The 14653-nt window shown below is 37.4% G+C and overlaps 2 protein-coding genes and 2 long non-coding RNA genes across 6 annotated transcripts; all 4 read right to left on the bottom strand.

The window, feature by feature from the left end:
- Positions 1–208: 208 nt before the first annotated feature.
- LOC145894900 (uncharacterized) lies at positions 209–2110 on the bottom strand. 2 transcript variants are annotated; one of them, XR_014401581.1, is made up of 3 exons: positions 1439–2110; positions 546–1108; positions 209–488 (listed from the first exon to the last, which is right to left on the bottom strand). It is a non-coding gene; the product is annotated as an uncharacterized LOC145894900 (long non-coding RNA). Both variants share the same exon structure in this region.
- An 808-nt stretch (positions 2111–2918) lies between these two features.
- LOC145894899 (uncharacterized) lies at positions 2919–3995 on the bottom strand. The gene is made up of 4 exons (XM_082983568.1): positions 3895–3995; positions 3764–3825; positions 3497–3652; positions 2919–3303 (listed from the first exon to the last, which is right to left on the bottom strand). Exons 2-4 carry the CDS (start codon positions 3795–3797, stop codon positions 3137–3139), a joined length of 357 nt encoding a protein of 118 aa, XP_082839694.1. The 5' UTR covers positions 3798–3825; positions 3895–3995; the 3' UTR covers positions 2919–3136.
- A 1490-nt stretch (positions 3996–5485) lies between these two features.
- On the bottom strand, positions 5486–6591 carry LOC145894193 (uncharacterized). The gene is made up of 2 exons (XR_014401546.1): positions 6070–6591; positions 5486–6013 (listed from the first exon to the last, which is right to left on the bottom strand). It is a non-coding gene; the product is annotated as an uncharacterized LOC145894193 (long non-coding RNA).
- Positions 6592–7159: 568 nt separating this feature from the next.
- On the bottom strand, positions 7160–10811 carry LOC145894192 (uncharacterized). Of its 2 annotated transcripts, XM_082982686.1 has the most exons (7): positions 10627–10811; positions 10234–10375; positions 9683–9740; positions 9403–9552; positions 9095–9253; positions 8383–8989; positions 7160–7605 (listed from the first exon to the last, which is right to left on the bottom strand). In XM_082982686.1, exons 3-6 carry the CDS (start codon positions 9714–9716, stop codon positions 8823–8825), a joined length of 510 nt encoding a protein of 169 aa, XP_082838812.1. In that variant the 5' UTR covers positions 9717–9740; positions 10234–10375; positions 10627–10811; the 3' UTR covers positions 7160–7605; positions 8383–8822. The 2 variants fall into 2 exon arrangements, with proteins under 2 accessions (XP_082838812.1, XP_082838813.1); XM_082982687.1 differs by lacking the exons at positions 10234–10375; positions 10627–10811 and adding an exon at positions 9813–10165.
- Positions 10812–14653: the final 3842 nt, after the last annotated feature.

Here is a 14653-nt window from a genome sequence, read left to right as displayed (position 1 = left end):
GTTCGTGGCCTTTCATCAATTCCTAGTGATCAAGCATGTTTTTCTGTTCTGCGCCATAATAACGTATTTCAAAAGATAAATTTCGAATAGGTTGCACTCATTTTGTCTGTTTAAACTTTATCGTATAAACCTTGTTTGCGTTCGGATAACTTGTTTAACCTTGACACTGTGTAGCTACAAGTAGCCCAATAACCAGAATCACCATCGGTCAGGACCGAAAAATAAGCACGTTGTATTGTAATGACGACACTTTGCCCAATTTTTGAGGATGTTGTGTGGTGTAAGTCAGATTACCGTTGTTGTTGGAGGCAAAACAGTGATAATCTCCATTGCTTATTTGTATCTAAGAGCCCGCAATTGCTTTTCATAGTCATTAGCGATATGTGGTAATTTAGGCGCTTGTGTCTTAACATCGAGCATCCATTCTCCTTTATAACTTCCATCCCTACAACGGATTGGTCGGGTTTGTCGTATTTCAGTTTGCTGTCCTTAAAATAAAATATGAGTTAATAAAATAGCTGATAAGGCAAACGGCAAGGTTCTACTTCTCTTTGCTTCTTCAAGTTCTATTTCCAGTTCGAAGTTCTCTTCGTAGAGTCTTTCTTCTCTTCTGCGCTCTTCTATTACTTGTTTATTGTATCCGTTTCCCATTATTACTTCGAACTGACGTCACCTAAATGTTTATCTTCAAGCAGACAAAGCTACAGTAACACCAAAAAGGTCAAATCTGAGGAGCAAAATACAAAATAAGTAATACTGTAACAAACAGTTACAAATTTTGAAAAGAAAGTGAAACATTTCTTGGTATAGCAACACAAAGTCTATCCTGTTAATTGCCTATAATACAATGACAGATTACAGTGTATGAAACAGTAACAACCGTAGTCAAAAAGCACACACACAAAATTTGTTTCTTATTGGCTTCAAAAACGTCGTATGGTCTTGTTTCCTGTCCCGTATGCGTATGTTATTGCTTGTTGATTTAGGTCTCTAATTTTCATGGCATGTGGTAGGTATTCTTCGGGTCCTTCATATTGGAAGGAGGGCTGCCCTACAAGTTGCCCGTTTCTCCCTCTTCTTGGTTCTGTGATTCGCATGTGCACCATTTCTGAGTAACATTGAAAGTGTAACTTTGATTTGAGTTTCATATTACATTAATTTTATAAAATTGTTGTTACAATCAAAAGCTTGTCGTTTTTATTTATTCTGACGAACTATATGCGAAAATATATATATCTATATCACAAAATACATAATGACAAATATCTTATAAGTTTTTTTTAATTATTTTCTTTTAATTTAAGCTAAATCAGGTACCAAGTGTTTGTTGCCCATAAGACGGTTTGGTGATTTCGATGCCTTATAAAAAAGGTCTATCTATTCACAATTAACTTAGATTTCTGTTTTTGCGCGCTTTACATTACTTATAGTCGCATACCTTGGTCAGCTCTTGCGTGTTCCAAGTAAAGTCTTGCTTGTCTCCTCTCCTGGTGCACTCTGTCTTGTTGGGCTTGATGTAAATCAAATTTTGTCGCGCCGCTACCCATGACGCAGAGAAAAGCAGTTCGTTAAAATAATTATCCTGCCCTACAATACACACAAGATAAAGCATGTTGTTAAGTTGAATAAAGCAGAAAAACAGCACTCGGCAGAAACACCACAAAAATTAAGCCCAAGTTTTTTCCCGCACAGAAAAACATGAACAAAATGTTAATTTACGATTATAACGCCATCACGCGGAATATTTATTGTAGTTAATTGACCACCGTGAGGCGATACAAGTGATACAAAGTTTTGGATTATTCTAGGACGAATGGCAACATCGGTCAAGCGCCCGACCCATATGCAAAGTAGAATGAGGATTCGTGGTCAGGATAATCTAGTTTTAAATTCCGGTGTGGTAAACAATATAGGGAAAAAATACAACAAGGTATATTGGTCAAAACAATCCACAAATTGTATCGAAATTCATGAGCAGGACAGCATGGGTTTGAACCCCGCAGTGGAGAGTACATTTTCACAACACAAACGAAAATTTAAAACATCTCTAAGTTCAAACTAAAGACAAATATTGGTTTCGAAATATTCAAGTTGATCCGATAAAACTGTGTCATCGGGCCGAGCTTTTAACAATTCTTAATGGAAGGATGCTGCGTATCAGAAAAATGATCAGCAAAATTAGCCATGCTTTGCCCCTTTGTCTTTGCATCTATTACGTATTGACCACTTCGGCTTCCGTCTTCGTGATATTGTGGTCCAGACACCACTATTCTTGTTCTTCCTTTAAAGTTTAAACAAATAAGGTACTTATTTGTGACGTACTATTCAATCAGTATTATAAACATTTTACACATTTCGAAACATGGAGAATACGTAGAAGAGGCACAAATGTGTTTTGCGTACGTTGAGGGAATTGTGAATTCATGTCAGGTTGGGAAGGACAAACCGTGATAAATATACCTTGCAGACAAAGCTTAAGGTAGTTTTTTGCGTGTCATGTTTCATCTTCATCAGAAACTGGACAAAAGCTTCTTACTCGCGTGCGGCATTTTATTAAACAGAAAACCGCCGATATGACTAACTCACTTGTAACTCGAGCTTCAAAATATATTGTTTACACCAGTCTCACAAATGGAGGGGACTCGCGACGATGGGAAAATGCACCTTCGGTTTCGGTTTTGTTTTGTGGTTTGGAAATAGTTGGTTGCATTGCAAGGGGTTTACAATTGTGGCAATATAAAAGCAGAGCGAAAATTTAAATTGGAAATGAATAGAAAGACATTGTTAACTTACTCTTTTGTATTCTTATTCTTTCCACTTCCAAATCCATTGTTTCTCTTTTCGTTCTCAGAACGTCGTCGCGAACTTCTTGTACTTTCCTTTCTGTTGTTTCGTTGTTGCCCATGTTGCGCAATCACTACAAACGCTGACAAAACCTACACTAAAACTTCTAAAAGTCTGCTGGAAATGCAAAAATACACAAGCATTTAAAAATCAAAAATAATACGGTTTGCTGACAAAAAGCTTCGGCTGCTTAAACCTGTTTAATCAAAAACAAAGTTTGGATTAAATTGCAATTGTTCTCAGAACTAAACGCATCAGGAAAAGCAAAAGTTCAGGAAAATGTTGTTGATTTTTAAATCTTCGAAACTTGTGTCTTCCCGATCACTGTTGCGTCGGACGGTAATCGGTTCCTTACTTCATCAACTCTGTCATCTGGAGCGACAGCGCTTGTGGTCCATTGTCCCGTACTGGTTCCGTCTTTTTGTAAAACCGGGCCCGTTTGTCGAACATGAATTCGTTCTGAAACAAAAAAATTTTGTGAATTTGTGAGCACAAAAAAATGCTATTAAATTTTTTTTTCCTCTGTTACTGATCTCGCCAGAGACTTAAAACGGAGTGATACAAATTATTTGTGTGTACAGTTTCCAAATATACTCGCTTCGCTTATAGAAAAAGTTCAATTGTCCGCTATTTCAGAGCCAGTCCATCTCACCATCTGTCAACTTTGCACTTCTGATTCTTTCCTCTCTCTCCTTTTCAAGTCGTTTAATTTCGGCCTCGAATTTGAGATCAGCCGAAGATTTTTGCGTGAAATACGACCTAGAGCTTCCTGGCCGTTTTTCTGACTTCTTTTCTATTCCACCTCCACCTAACATCAATGCCAGATTACGTATGTGGTGCGTATCGTTTACAAGCACCCGGATACAAGATATGTTACGGATAGTTCGCTAACCTATTTCACCACTAAAATAACACTTACACCAATATCGAGGATCGAGAAGCTTCGGACACATTTTCAATTAAAGTGATTTGTTCACAAACCTTCAAACATAAACCAATGCAATTTAATAGTCTTTTCTTCCGGCACATTAAAACGTAACTTTTATTCACCGACGTTTCGCCTGCTATCCGACAAGGTTTTCTCAGGGTAATGGTTGGTTGTGTGCTGTACCAGGCGAAACGTTGGTGAATAAAAGTTACGTTTATGTACCAGAATAATAGACTATTAAATTACAATATGCCTGGCAGCAACAGACACATTATAAACCAATTCGTTACAAAGAAACTTTTACTATTCGCAAATCACTACAAACATCATTTCAACGTAAGCGTCGCCAGCGTCTACAGACTGTGGTACTGAAATGCCATTTCACATCAACAAACCTTGAGCGAGTGAAAATGTTTATTTCTCCGCTTGGTCAGTGTACTGACTTTCCATTCCATTGTTACACGGGACTTTTAATGAGGTTATATATATATATTGCTGTCGGTATGGATTACTCTGGAGTTTTCGGTAGACCGACGTAGCAAGAGTTGTCGTGTTGTGTAATACGATACCTGTATGAGTCGGCGCAAGTCACATGTTTGGCCTTTTTGTGTAGCGGGAGCACAATATTTATAAAATACCAAGCGACTTACACTGTACACAACGGGATGATGAGTTCAACTTTTGTAAGTTCTACAGTTTTGAATCAACCTGCAATAAGTGATCTAGCATTTGAGTGCAACTGGTAAATTTCTCGGATAATTCTGGAGAATTAACTATCCGCTTCTGGTTCGTGTAGGTTATAATGCTTATGTTGTCCCTGTGCAAACTCTCCAAGATCCTGCTGCCGATATCCACAAAGTTGAAAAACGATTTATTTGTTTTAAATGTTAAAATGTTGACTTCACTGATTCGTAGATACTTTTTAGGGAATAGTTAAAGAAATATTTCACCATGACGAACCTAACAGCTTTGAGGTGAGTTTCACTTTCCTTATTGTTAGCTCCATTGATTTTTTTGCAACTTTTTAACCGCACTAGGATTCGAACACTGGCTATCCTTGCCACTACTAACTGATGTTGCAATGTAGCTCAGAACTACCAAAATTTGTTCAGAATCAACCAAATTTAAATAAACATGGAATTACAATGCAAAGAACCGCCACCAATCGATTGAAGCAAAAAAAATTAAATTGCTACAGCAAGAGGACGGTAGAGAGCAATTTAAATATTAATTTTCCGTAAATGAACACAGTCTTCTGACAAGCATACAGTTCGTCATTTGTTTTTTATTGCCTTCAATTGTTTTTCATAGTCATCGGCGATTTCTTTCAAATTTGAAGCTTGCGCTTTGATTTCGAGAGTCCATTGTCCTCTGTACGAACCGTCTTCACGCTTGACTGGTTGTGATTTGGTGACTTTTGTTTGGCGTTCTGCAAACAACAATTTTTATTTAAACAGCTTCGGGAAGATACATACCAAGCGACTTACACTGTACATAACGGGATGATGAGTTCAACTTTTGTAAGTTCTACAGATTTAAATCAACCTGCTATAAGTGATCTAGCATTTGAGTGCAACTGGTAAACTTCTTGGATAATTCTGGAGAATTAACTATCCGCTTCTGGTTCGTGTAGGTTATAATGCTTATGTTGTCCCCATGCAAACTCTCCAACATCCTGCTGTCGATATCCACAAAGCTTGAAAACGACTTATTTATTTTAAATGTTAAAATGTTGACTTCACTGATTCGTTGATATTTTTTGGGGAATAGTTAAAGAAGTATTTCACCATGACGAACATAACAGCTAAAGAACGAGTTTCACTTGCCCCTATTTTTGATTTTTTTGCAACATTTTTACCGCACTGGGATTCGAACACTGGTTATTCTGGCCACTACTAACTGATGCTGCAATGTGGCTTAGAATTACCAAAATTTGTTCAGAATCAACCAAATTTAAATGAACATGAAATTACAATGCAAAGAAATGCCACTAATCGATTAAAAGAAAAAAAAATTGTTACAGCAAGAGGGCGATAGAGAGCAATTTCAATATTAATGTTCCGTAAATGAACACAGTCACAGTTTTTCATTTGTTTTTTATTGCCTTCAATTGTTTTTCATAGTCATCGGCGATTTCTTTTAAATTTGGAGCTTGCGCTTTGATTTCTAACGTCCATTGTCCGCTGTACGAACCGTCTTCACGCTTGACTGGTTGTGATTTGGTGACCTTTGTTTGGCGTTCTGCAAACAACAATTTTTATTTAAACAGCTTCGAGAAGATACTTACGTCATTTTACCTTTTTTAGCTTGTTCCAACTTAATTTCTAATTTGCGATTTTCTTCCCTCAGTTTCGCTGTTTTTCTGCGCTCCTCTTCCACTTCTTCGCTGTAGCCATTACCCATTGTGACGTCGGCAGTACGTCATTAGTTCTAACGATTAAGCAACTATAGACAGACCTGTCGGCAAAACACGATTAGGGTACAAGTGGGAAAAATGTGATAATGTATTAATCCATACCACCAGGGCAATTTTGATTAGTATAAAGGCCATTTAAAAAGTTAACAATTAACAACAGAAAGTTGAAGTATAGATTAAGTGTTGCACAAATGCATTAAACAAGTGCAAAAGTAACACGATTTGTAACAACACATTGTCAAAAGGAACAAGCTTTAAAATAAGAAAGAAACTCCATTATTAGTGACATTACTATTCAGTCAAACACAAAAACATTTAGAAGATTTGCATTTTGCCCACCATTGGTCTACAAGAATATGCCAACAGCAAAAACACACACACAAACAAACAAACAAACAGAGTTTTCGAAGGTTTTATGAGTCGCATATTGCCCGTTGCTTAGCCTCATATTCAATAGCTTGCTTCTGGGTGGTTTGAATTCTTAGAGCGTCCTTTACTCCGTCCTCAGGCCCATCATATTCAGCTGAAGATTGTCCAACTCTTCTACCATCCCTCTCTATCCTTGGTTCAGTGATCTTAAGGTGGACCATGTCTGTGCATACACATTGCTGTTTTATAGACAGGGATATTATACCGTGCTTAGTTCGGTTTATTAAATACGGTTTAGTGATATTGCGTGGTTAGACAGACTATTCGCCTTATTAGGGAGAAGTATTCCTCTTCACACCAAAAAAAGGTCATTACCACATAATAATTCAATTGTTTGCTTAAAGTGGCGACCAGCTTGTTTTGGAAATGGAGATAGATGGAATTAAATTGCATCCAACCTTTACTTGAATCCGCGTGAGCTTTTTGTAACTTCGCTTTTCTTTTCTCTTCCATCACACGATCTTGTTCTGCTTCCTGAAGGTCAAGTTTAGATGGGCCACCACCCATTGTTAAATTTTAATCAGATCAAGTATTTCCTATACCTGCAATGCACTTATAGTGACAGGGTATAGTCACGTAAGTTATTGTGCTTGGCATCGTTATAATCACCATTTAATTAGCAATTTTCAAACATGCACACAAGTAGTTAAACAAACCACTCACAATAATATACGTCGTAAACCAAAACAAAAATGAAGTTTCTTAACACAGAAATTGAAATTAGGAACAAAGTTTGTATAGTGACGTCAAAGTAACTATATACAGATCCACTTGCACACATAAAAATTACCCAAGATGCAGTACAGTTTTAAAGCAGCATTTAGTTTTAAAGCACGCGGTTAACTGTTATTAATGGCTTTTTGTTCAGCAAAGTTGTTTGCAAACTCTTCCATGTTCTTCCCCTTAACTTTTGCGTCAACTTCCCATTGCCCGCTTTCAGTCCCGTCTTCATGATACACGGGACCTTTCATAGAAATCTTTGTTCTTTCTGCAAAAAAGCAACAATTCATGATCGTTTAAAGAGATACAATTCGACAAAATGATAACGTACAAAAAGAACCGTTGGGGTGTGACGAATTACAATGGACCGACAACCAACACAACTCAAAGACCTGTAGCATAACGCCACTGTTTGAGAAGCACTTCATATGACATCAGAAACATCAGGGTCTTAGTACAAAGTTTAAACGCAGTCACCAGTCTGTCTGCGAACGACAGAGGCCTTTAAATTGTTAACACGACAGGTTGGAATTTTTATGCCACACCAAGCAAGTTCAACGAAACTTGTATGCAGATTAGTTTTGGTTCCGCTTACGACCGCTCTCAAGAGGAGGTTAAGTGCCCTTTTGTCGAAGCCCCAGACATATTCATCCCACGCTAAACAAGTTCAACGAAACTTGTATGCAGATTAGTTTTGGTTCCGCTTGGGGCACATGTTTACCGTGTCGGACCATTTATGAAATATGTCTTTCTCAAACATTAATTAAGTAATGACTTGCACGGAGCTGCACGAAGACCTATATTGCGGTGATAGCCTTGTTTGCAAACTCAAACAAAACAATATTCTTCAAAAAGTTTTCTGTTATACGTGCTCTGGAATGTAACACCATCACTGTTGAGTTTCGCATTATGCCTCTGAAGTGTGCGACTAAATTGAGTAATCTTTTAAAATTTTGAAAAGAATCTACGTCATTAGTTATTTGAATATGAGCCGATCAGGACAGAATGGACTCTACCTATGGTCAACAACTCACAAAAAACTCACGTTGTTCAATTTTCACCGTTTCCTCTTCCAGATCCATCGTTTCCTTCTTTGTTTTTATGACATCTTTCCGGACTTCAGCGACCTGCTTTGCTTCACCGTTGCCCATTTTGCACAGATAGTTTCACAGAACAATTTAACAGAGTAACCTACGCTGGGAAGAAGTGGCAACATTGTATTATAGCACAGGGAATTATGTGTATATAACCACGTCCTCATTGATCGAACATAAACACATTTTTAAAGCTTGCTGAAAACGATAGTTTGACTCTGATTTGAACACTGCGATGACCAAAATTCATTGTAGGTATAATAGTCACTTAATTAACACCCTACAAGTAGGATAATATTGGTTGCACTTTTACAAAGTAAAGCATTCGTTTTAAACAAAAAGTATTTCGTGAAACACAAAGTCAATATTTTTTGTTACAGGCGTTCAGTTTTTAGTTCTTTCCAATTTGACTTTTTCCGAATACTTCAGCGTCACGCGGCAATCTCTTCTTAGTTTCGCCGATTCTTTCATCCGGAACGACAGCGGATGTTGTCCATTGTCCCGTGGTGGTTCCGTCTTTGTGCTTCATCGGTCCTGTTTGTTTTACGTGGATGCGATCTAAAGAAATCAGATATAATTTTAAAAACGTGATGCAATTTACGGCTAATATTTGTGCAAAGTTAAAAAAATGCTATTTGTCCCCGAGAAAGACGTTTTTCCCACCATCAGCCTGCGAAGCTTTTCTTAATCTTTCTTCTCTTTCTCTGTCAAGTCTTCTTATTTCCGCTTCGTATTTCAGATCCTCCTCTGATTTTTGCGACATGAAATTCGAGATTCTCTGCCGCCAACTGTAGGTCGGCTGTAGCGGTCTCCGGTCAGCATCTGTTGCAACAAATTACGTTGGTTAGTTTGTTAAATGCCCAAATTGCGTCAAAGTAAAAGTCTGTCTTTGGTCGGCATCTGTAGGGCTTAAAACAGTGACGTCGGCTAATGGGCGTTTTGTTCTAAATTCCATTGAGGAAATCGATTACCGTGAGGGCGTTGGTTTCTCGCGTCATCGACGAAACCTGGGGCTCGACCACTCTTGTTTCCATGGTAACCGTTGGTACCTGGAACGCCGCGGTCGATAGAAGAGCCTTCAGGTCGTTGAGTCGTCGGCCTGTTTCCATGACTACCGTCATCTGTGCAACGGCATTTTGCATTAGATTAAGAAACAAAATTGTCAAATATTCAGAATCCACGAAGTGTTTTTAGGGTTTTATCAAGTCATACGGAACTAGATCAAGTTTTTCAGTAATTCACTCAACTTACCTTGATCAGGAACAGTGAACATGTCAAAACACATTGGTTTCAACTACCGTCTACTAATCTGCCAACAAAATGAGTAAAGTTGTGCTAATTTTCAAAACGTATTGAACTTTACAACTTTAACCTTCCCTACCTTGTCAAGAACCCACGACACACAAACTGGTGAAGTGTCACAAACCAACTAACTCAAAAAGCAAAATAACATAGCAATGAAGCTGTGTGACTGTGTGTTGTGTCAGTAAATGGTGTAAATCGCAACGTACGCAGTGACCAATTAGCAACTTCACTAACTGCATTTTTTTCACGAAAAATCTCCTCAACATAATAATCTACAAACCTTACAAGACATTGCGTAGAAACAAAACTTATTTCTTAAAGAAAAGCAAATCCCTTTCTTATTTCAATTACAATTCTTGCACTTAAAGAAAATAAAAACATGCCAAATGTCTACAAGCAATTGCTTCAATCATCAGACCGTTTAGGCATTAACATGTAAGTTGAAGCTATAGCTCAGTTATGAACGACTACCAGCCACCATTATTTGTTCCTCCTACTTGTTCAATGGCGCCGCTAACTTTATATCGTTGCAACAACAAGAGGAACCTCTCTCTCGATTATTGATCCCGGTAATCAAGAAATCTGATAGGTTTCGGTTCCCGTCTGCGGTTTTTGTAACGTCAGATGCCTTTTTCTACTCTGCAAAGTAATGAAGAATGATATTTTTAGGGCATGAAAGCCTGTAGCCAATAAAAAATGCCCAAACATTACGTTTTCACAAATTTTTGCAACTATACAACACAGCCTAACTATCTGCACCAAATAACACTTTAAGAATTTGGTTTTAGAAATAAGATGGGCAAAACTTATAGCAATATAAATGGATGTGTTTCACTACACAATGTTTTTTGAATACAATACAGCTAATTACGTCACATCTACCACTGAACTCGTTATATCTCTAGAACTGGTTTTTGCTCTGCTGTAAAAAATCAGGCTAATGGTCGAACAAGTTCCACTCTAGCGATTGTTGCAGTGATATTTGGTGAGATTGGTTTTGCAAACACCTGAAACATACATGCATAGTCCCGTATTGCGCGCAATACATACACCAGTTACGTCAGCAATTTGTTGTTCGTAACCAAACACAGTGTGACAACGAAGCAACAGGGTTAACACAACCAACGTTGCAAGGCATCGAATCCTTCGCCTCTACTTCTTTTCGTCGCAACCGCAAGAGGAACTTCGTGCAGCGCTGCAATAATCACGTGACGGGGAATCACCCATGTCAAAAGTAAAGTATGGCGACGAGGAAAAGGTTTTGGTTCCTTTTTCGTCACGTACGTGCAGCATTATATCCAACTTGTTAAAAAACCCAAATTGTTGTAAAGTCAGTTGTTGTGTGTCGTATTTATTCAGCACTGGATTTCAATTGCTGATCTTGTTTTTGGAACTTCTACCAAAATGGGACAAAATGAATATGGAAGGACACTTAATTGCATATTTGCAGATTTATTGATACAAGTTGTAAACAACATTATGTTAACCTTCTGTCACAAACGTTATATCTTTAAAGTCTTTCTTATGTAACATAATCATAGCAAATTAACTCTTGCTGTGTTGTTTTGTTGCGGTACCCGAGACAGCTATGCTTATTGTACGCAAAAAACGAAACATTCTGTACATCTGCAATTAGATTTTACCCTCTGGTAAAGTATACTGGAGAGTACCGCCACCAAGCACAGCGTGTTATACGTTGCAGTTTGGTCTGGTTGGTTTGAACACCAGGTTCCCCTGCAGTTCATCCAGTGCATGTACATCTGGGCTGGGTACGAATAGTCCTTTTTTGTCACCTAATATCTTTTCCAACATTTATCTTTAACATCCCGTATATCTAGAATTAGATTTTACTTTGAAAAGATGACAGAATGACTCAGTAAATACCGCCTGATATTCGTACAGCGTTGTCTGGATTAGTTGGTTTGCAATCACCTTGAAATATGTTCTTTGTTTGAGATTGTTTGCAAAACATGCAAATGTTGGTTTCAACAGCCTGGTGAGCAACTCTTGTATGTAGACGAACACAGTGCCACAAGATACGCAAGAGGATTTTTGGTTTGCAAACACATAAAATTTTTCGACATGTCTGGCTGTAAGATTAAACAAATCGGACAATTGTTGCACTCATCCGACCACAGTATCAAAAAACAACATGGTTTTACACAACAACGTTGGAAGGTACAACATCGCCTCCTTTTTCTCGTCGTAACCGCAAGAGGAACTTCGTACAGCGCTACAATGTCAACGTAGGGAAATCACCCATGGCAAAAGTAAAGTACGGTAGTTAGCAATAAGTTATGTTTCCCCTCGTTTTGTCAAAACAGTGTTTTTTCCCCCTATATAGGACCTATACATTTTGTGGAGCGTTGTATATGCACTTCGCCACTAATACTGGAAATATGTGTAACTTAACTTTTAGCTGAAACCCTTGTCCTAGAAAAATACTCTTCTGATCAATAGAGACAGCAAAAAGTGTTGTGAAGTTTTGCGCCCTGTGATGGATTCCATTGGAATATGCCAACCGTCAGTATGTAGAAATACCAGTTATGAACGTATTAGTACCAGGCAGTCTTATTACAATATGATTTTGTCTAATATATAAAAAAGATTTTCAGTGAAAGTTTCCGGTTAATGCGCGTGTAGGAATGCATCCACTGGAAAACTATCAGCTTAGCAAAAATGTATGTTGCAAATTGTTCACCAGCATCACGTCAATTGCCAACCCTACAAAACCTTCTATTTACACCAAGACGTTTCGGTGAAATTGTGGTATAAACGTTGTTTATTAATTAAATGGCGTTATCCGATACTATACTATAAGCAGAAAAGAGAAAGGCGGAAATTATTCTCACATGAGAAGCTGCACCGAATGTCTACATTTAAAAAAACAAGGGGAATGCCCCTGGGAGAGCAAGTAAGGTCGGTTTAACGATTAGAATATGGAATTTAAAAACAGCAATTAGAATATATACTCTAAATAGAAAAGCTACAACTAATATGTTGATCATTGCCAAGCAAACACACATTAGTGTTCTAAACCTTTGCTTAGCAATAATCAACACATCAGCTTTGGATTTTTTTTATTCAGATTAATAAATTGTCTGCGCACCTTCGAATATATACACTTTATCAAACATCATAATAAAATTTACGCAAATCGAAAAAAATTATACGAAAAAAATAATATAATACAAAAGCATCGAAGACTGTGTAACTTGCAAAAAAGGTACAATATAACAACTTATTATTGCACTGTTTTACTTTTTCTATGAAAACAAAAATGGGCAAAGAATTAAAATGACTACCAGTACTACGAGGCCTGGGTGTAGTGACGTCCGAGGTATCTTTCAAAATACTGCTGGATTTTAGTCGGGATCATCAAGTTGGTTTTGCCGTTGAACTGCAAGTTTAATTTGAATGATGAATGTGTTACCTCAGTAAACATGTCAAAAATACCTGAACTTGATCCCTTTGGCTTCATTGAATCCGAGATTTTATTCGCGTATTGCACTCCCTCTGCAGGTCCTTCATAATTCATAGTAAATTTTCCAACAAATCTCCCTTCTTTTGAGACTCTTGGAATTTCAATGGTAAGAACAGCTTTATCTGCGAACATGTACTTGAAGATTGCAAGGGGAATTCCGCAAAAACACGCTCTAAACCTTTTTAATGTATAGACTTTTGCGAAACCTATAAAGTTTAGGAAAGCAGCATAAAAGCAACACAGCTAATTTGAACAATACAGAAAAAACAAACCACGAGAATATTTTTATATTCATTGCCAGTGCCTACGTAGGAATGTGCGGCTGTCCTATCGGCAAAATTGTAAATAGGTTTATTTTTATTTGATGATAGTCAGACAAAGGTTGGAAGAGGGCTGCTGTTAAGAATCACTAGCTTTCGAAAGAGAAACTGTTGATCTTCTCCGTATATTTACCCATTTCCAAAGTTAGCTCCTGAAGCTCCAGTTCAAATTTCCTCTTCTCTTCAAGAGCGTTATTATGATCCTGCAGGGCTTTATTATATCTCTCCTGCTGGTTTCGTTTCTCGTTTCCAATTCTCCTTTGCTCACGTCTCTCGTGGTCACGTTTTTCACGTTCAAGTGCTTCTCGTTTTAGTTTTTCTCGTTTAAGTTTACTTTTATTTCCGCCCATCTTTAAACCTAATATCGCTACGTAAAACTTAAATAAAAAAAAAGAAAAATGTAAAATCATTGGGCGTTGAAAAGCAAGATTTCGAAGGAAGAAATGCAACAATAACGTAATTAAATAAATCAACAAAACAGTTTTCACATGACCACAGTCTGTTACGTCTTTCACACGCGTCAAGTTACTTACAGAAAGACCATTCCAGAACATTTTGTTTTGCAAATTATGTCAAAATGATTGAAGAGAATTATCAAAATTTCATGAACAGGTTTTACCAAATGATCCCTTAATACGAATCAACTTTCAGGTAAACAGTAAAAACGCAATAACTAAAACCAATTTAGTTTTTCATAAGTTATTCCACTGCAAAAAGATTGAAGATCACATTTTGATTACTGCTTCAGAGCTTTTGTCTTTTCTGACTCTTCTTTTAACACAAACATTGGTGCCTTGATTTCCCGTTTCCATTGACCTTTTTTTGATCCATCCTCTTTATACTCCGGTCCGCTTTCCTTCAGTTTGGCCAGATCTGAAATTAAAATAAGTTTTAAAACTGGAGAAGACAAAAGATGAATCGTTTTGTTACAAACCGGCCCTCTTTTCATTTATCTTCAGTTGAAGTTCGTGAGATCGGCTTTTTAATTCAAGGGTTTCTTTTCGCAGATCTCTGATATTGTCCTCAATAATTTGGTCCATTTTAGCTATCTACAGGAACAAGTTTGCCTACTTTACCTACAAAACATTAAACTTAACCGGGTTTCAATTATTT

The sequence above is a fragment of the Ascidia mentula genome, chromosome 3, assembly GCF_947561715.1.
Source record: "Ascidia mentula chromosome 3, kaAscMent1.1, whole genome shotgun sequence".
In the NCBI taxonomy this organism is placed as follows: Eukaryota; Metazoa; Chordata; class Ascidiacea; order Phlebobranchia; family Ascidiidae; genus Ascidia; species Ascidia mentula.
This window is presented reverse-complemented; position numbering and strand designations above follow the sequence as displayed.

Coding starts and splice junctions, on each gene's coding strand:
- LOC145894192 (XM_082982686.1), bottom strand. CDS start 9,716: ATGTGTTTTGACATGTTCACTGTTCCTGATCAAG. Junction 9,553..9,682: donor GTTCACTGTTCCTGATCAAG/GTAAGTTGAGTG, acceptor GCCGTTGCACAG/ATGACGGTAGTCATGGAAAC. Junction 8,990..9,094: donor AAAAGCTTCGCAGGCTGATG/GTGGGAAAAACG, acceptor TGATTTCTTTAG/ATCGCATCCACGTAAAACAA.
- LOC145894899 (XM_082983568.1), bottom strand. CDS start 3,797: ATGTGTCCGAAGCTTCTCGATCCTCGATATTGGT. Junction 3,653..3,763: donor TCTCGATCCTCGATATTGGT/GTAAGTGTTATT, acceptor CATTGATGTTAG/GTGGAGGTGGAATAGAAAAG. Junction 3,304..3,496: donor AAGTGCAAAGTTGACAGATG/GTGAGATGGACT, acceptor TTTTTGTTTCAG/AACGAATTCATGTTCGACAA.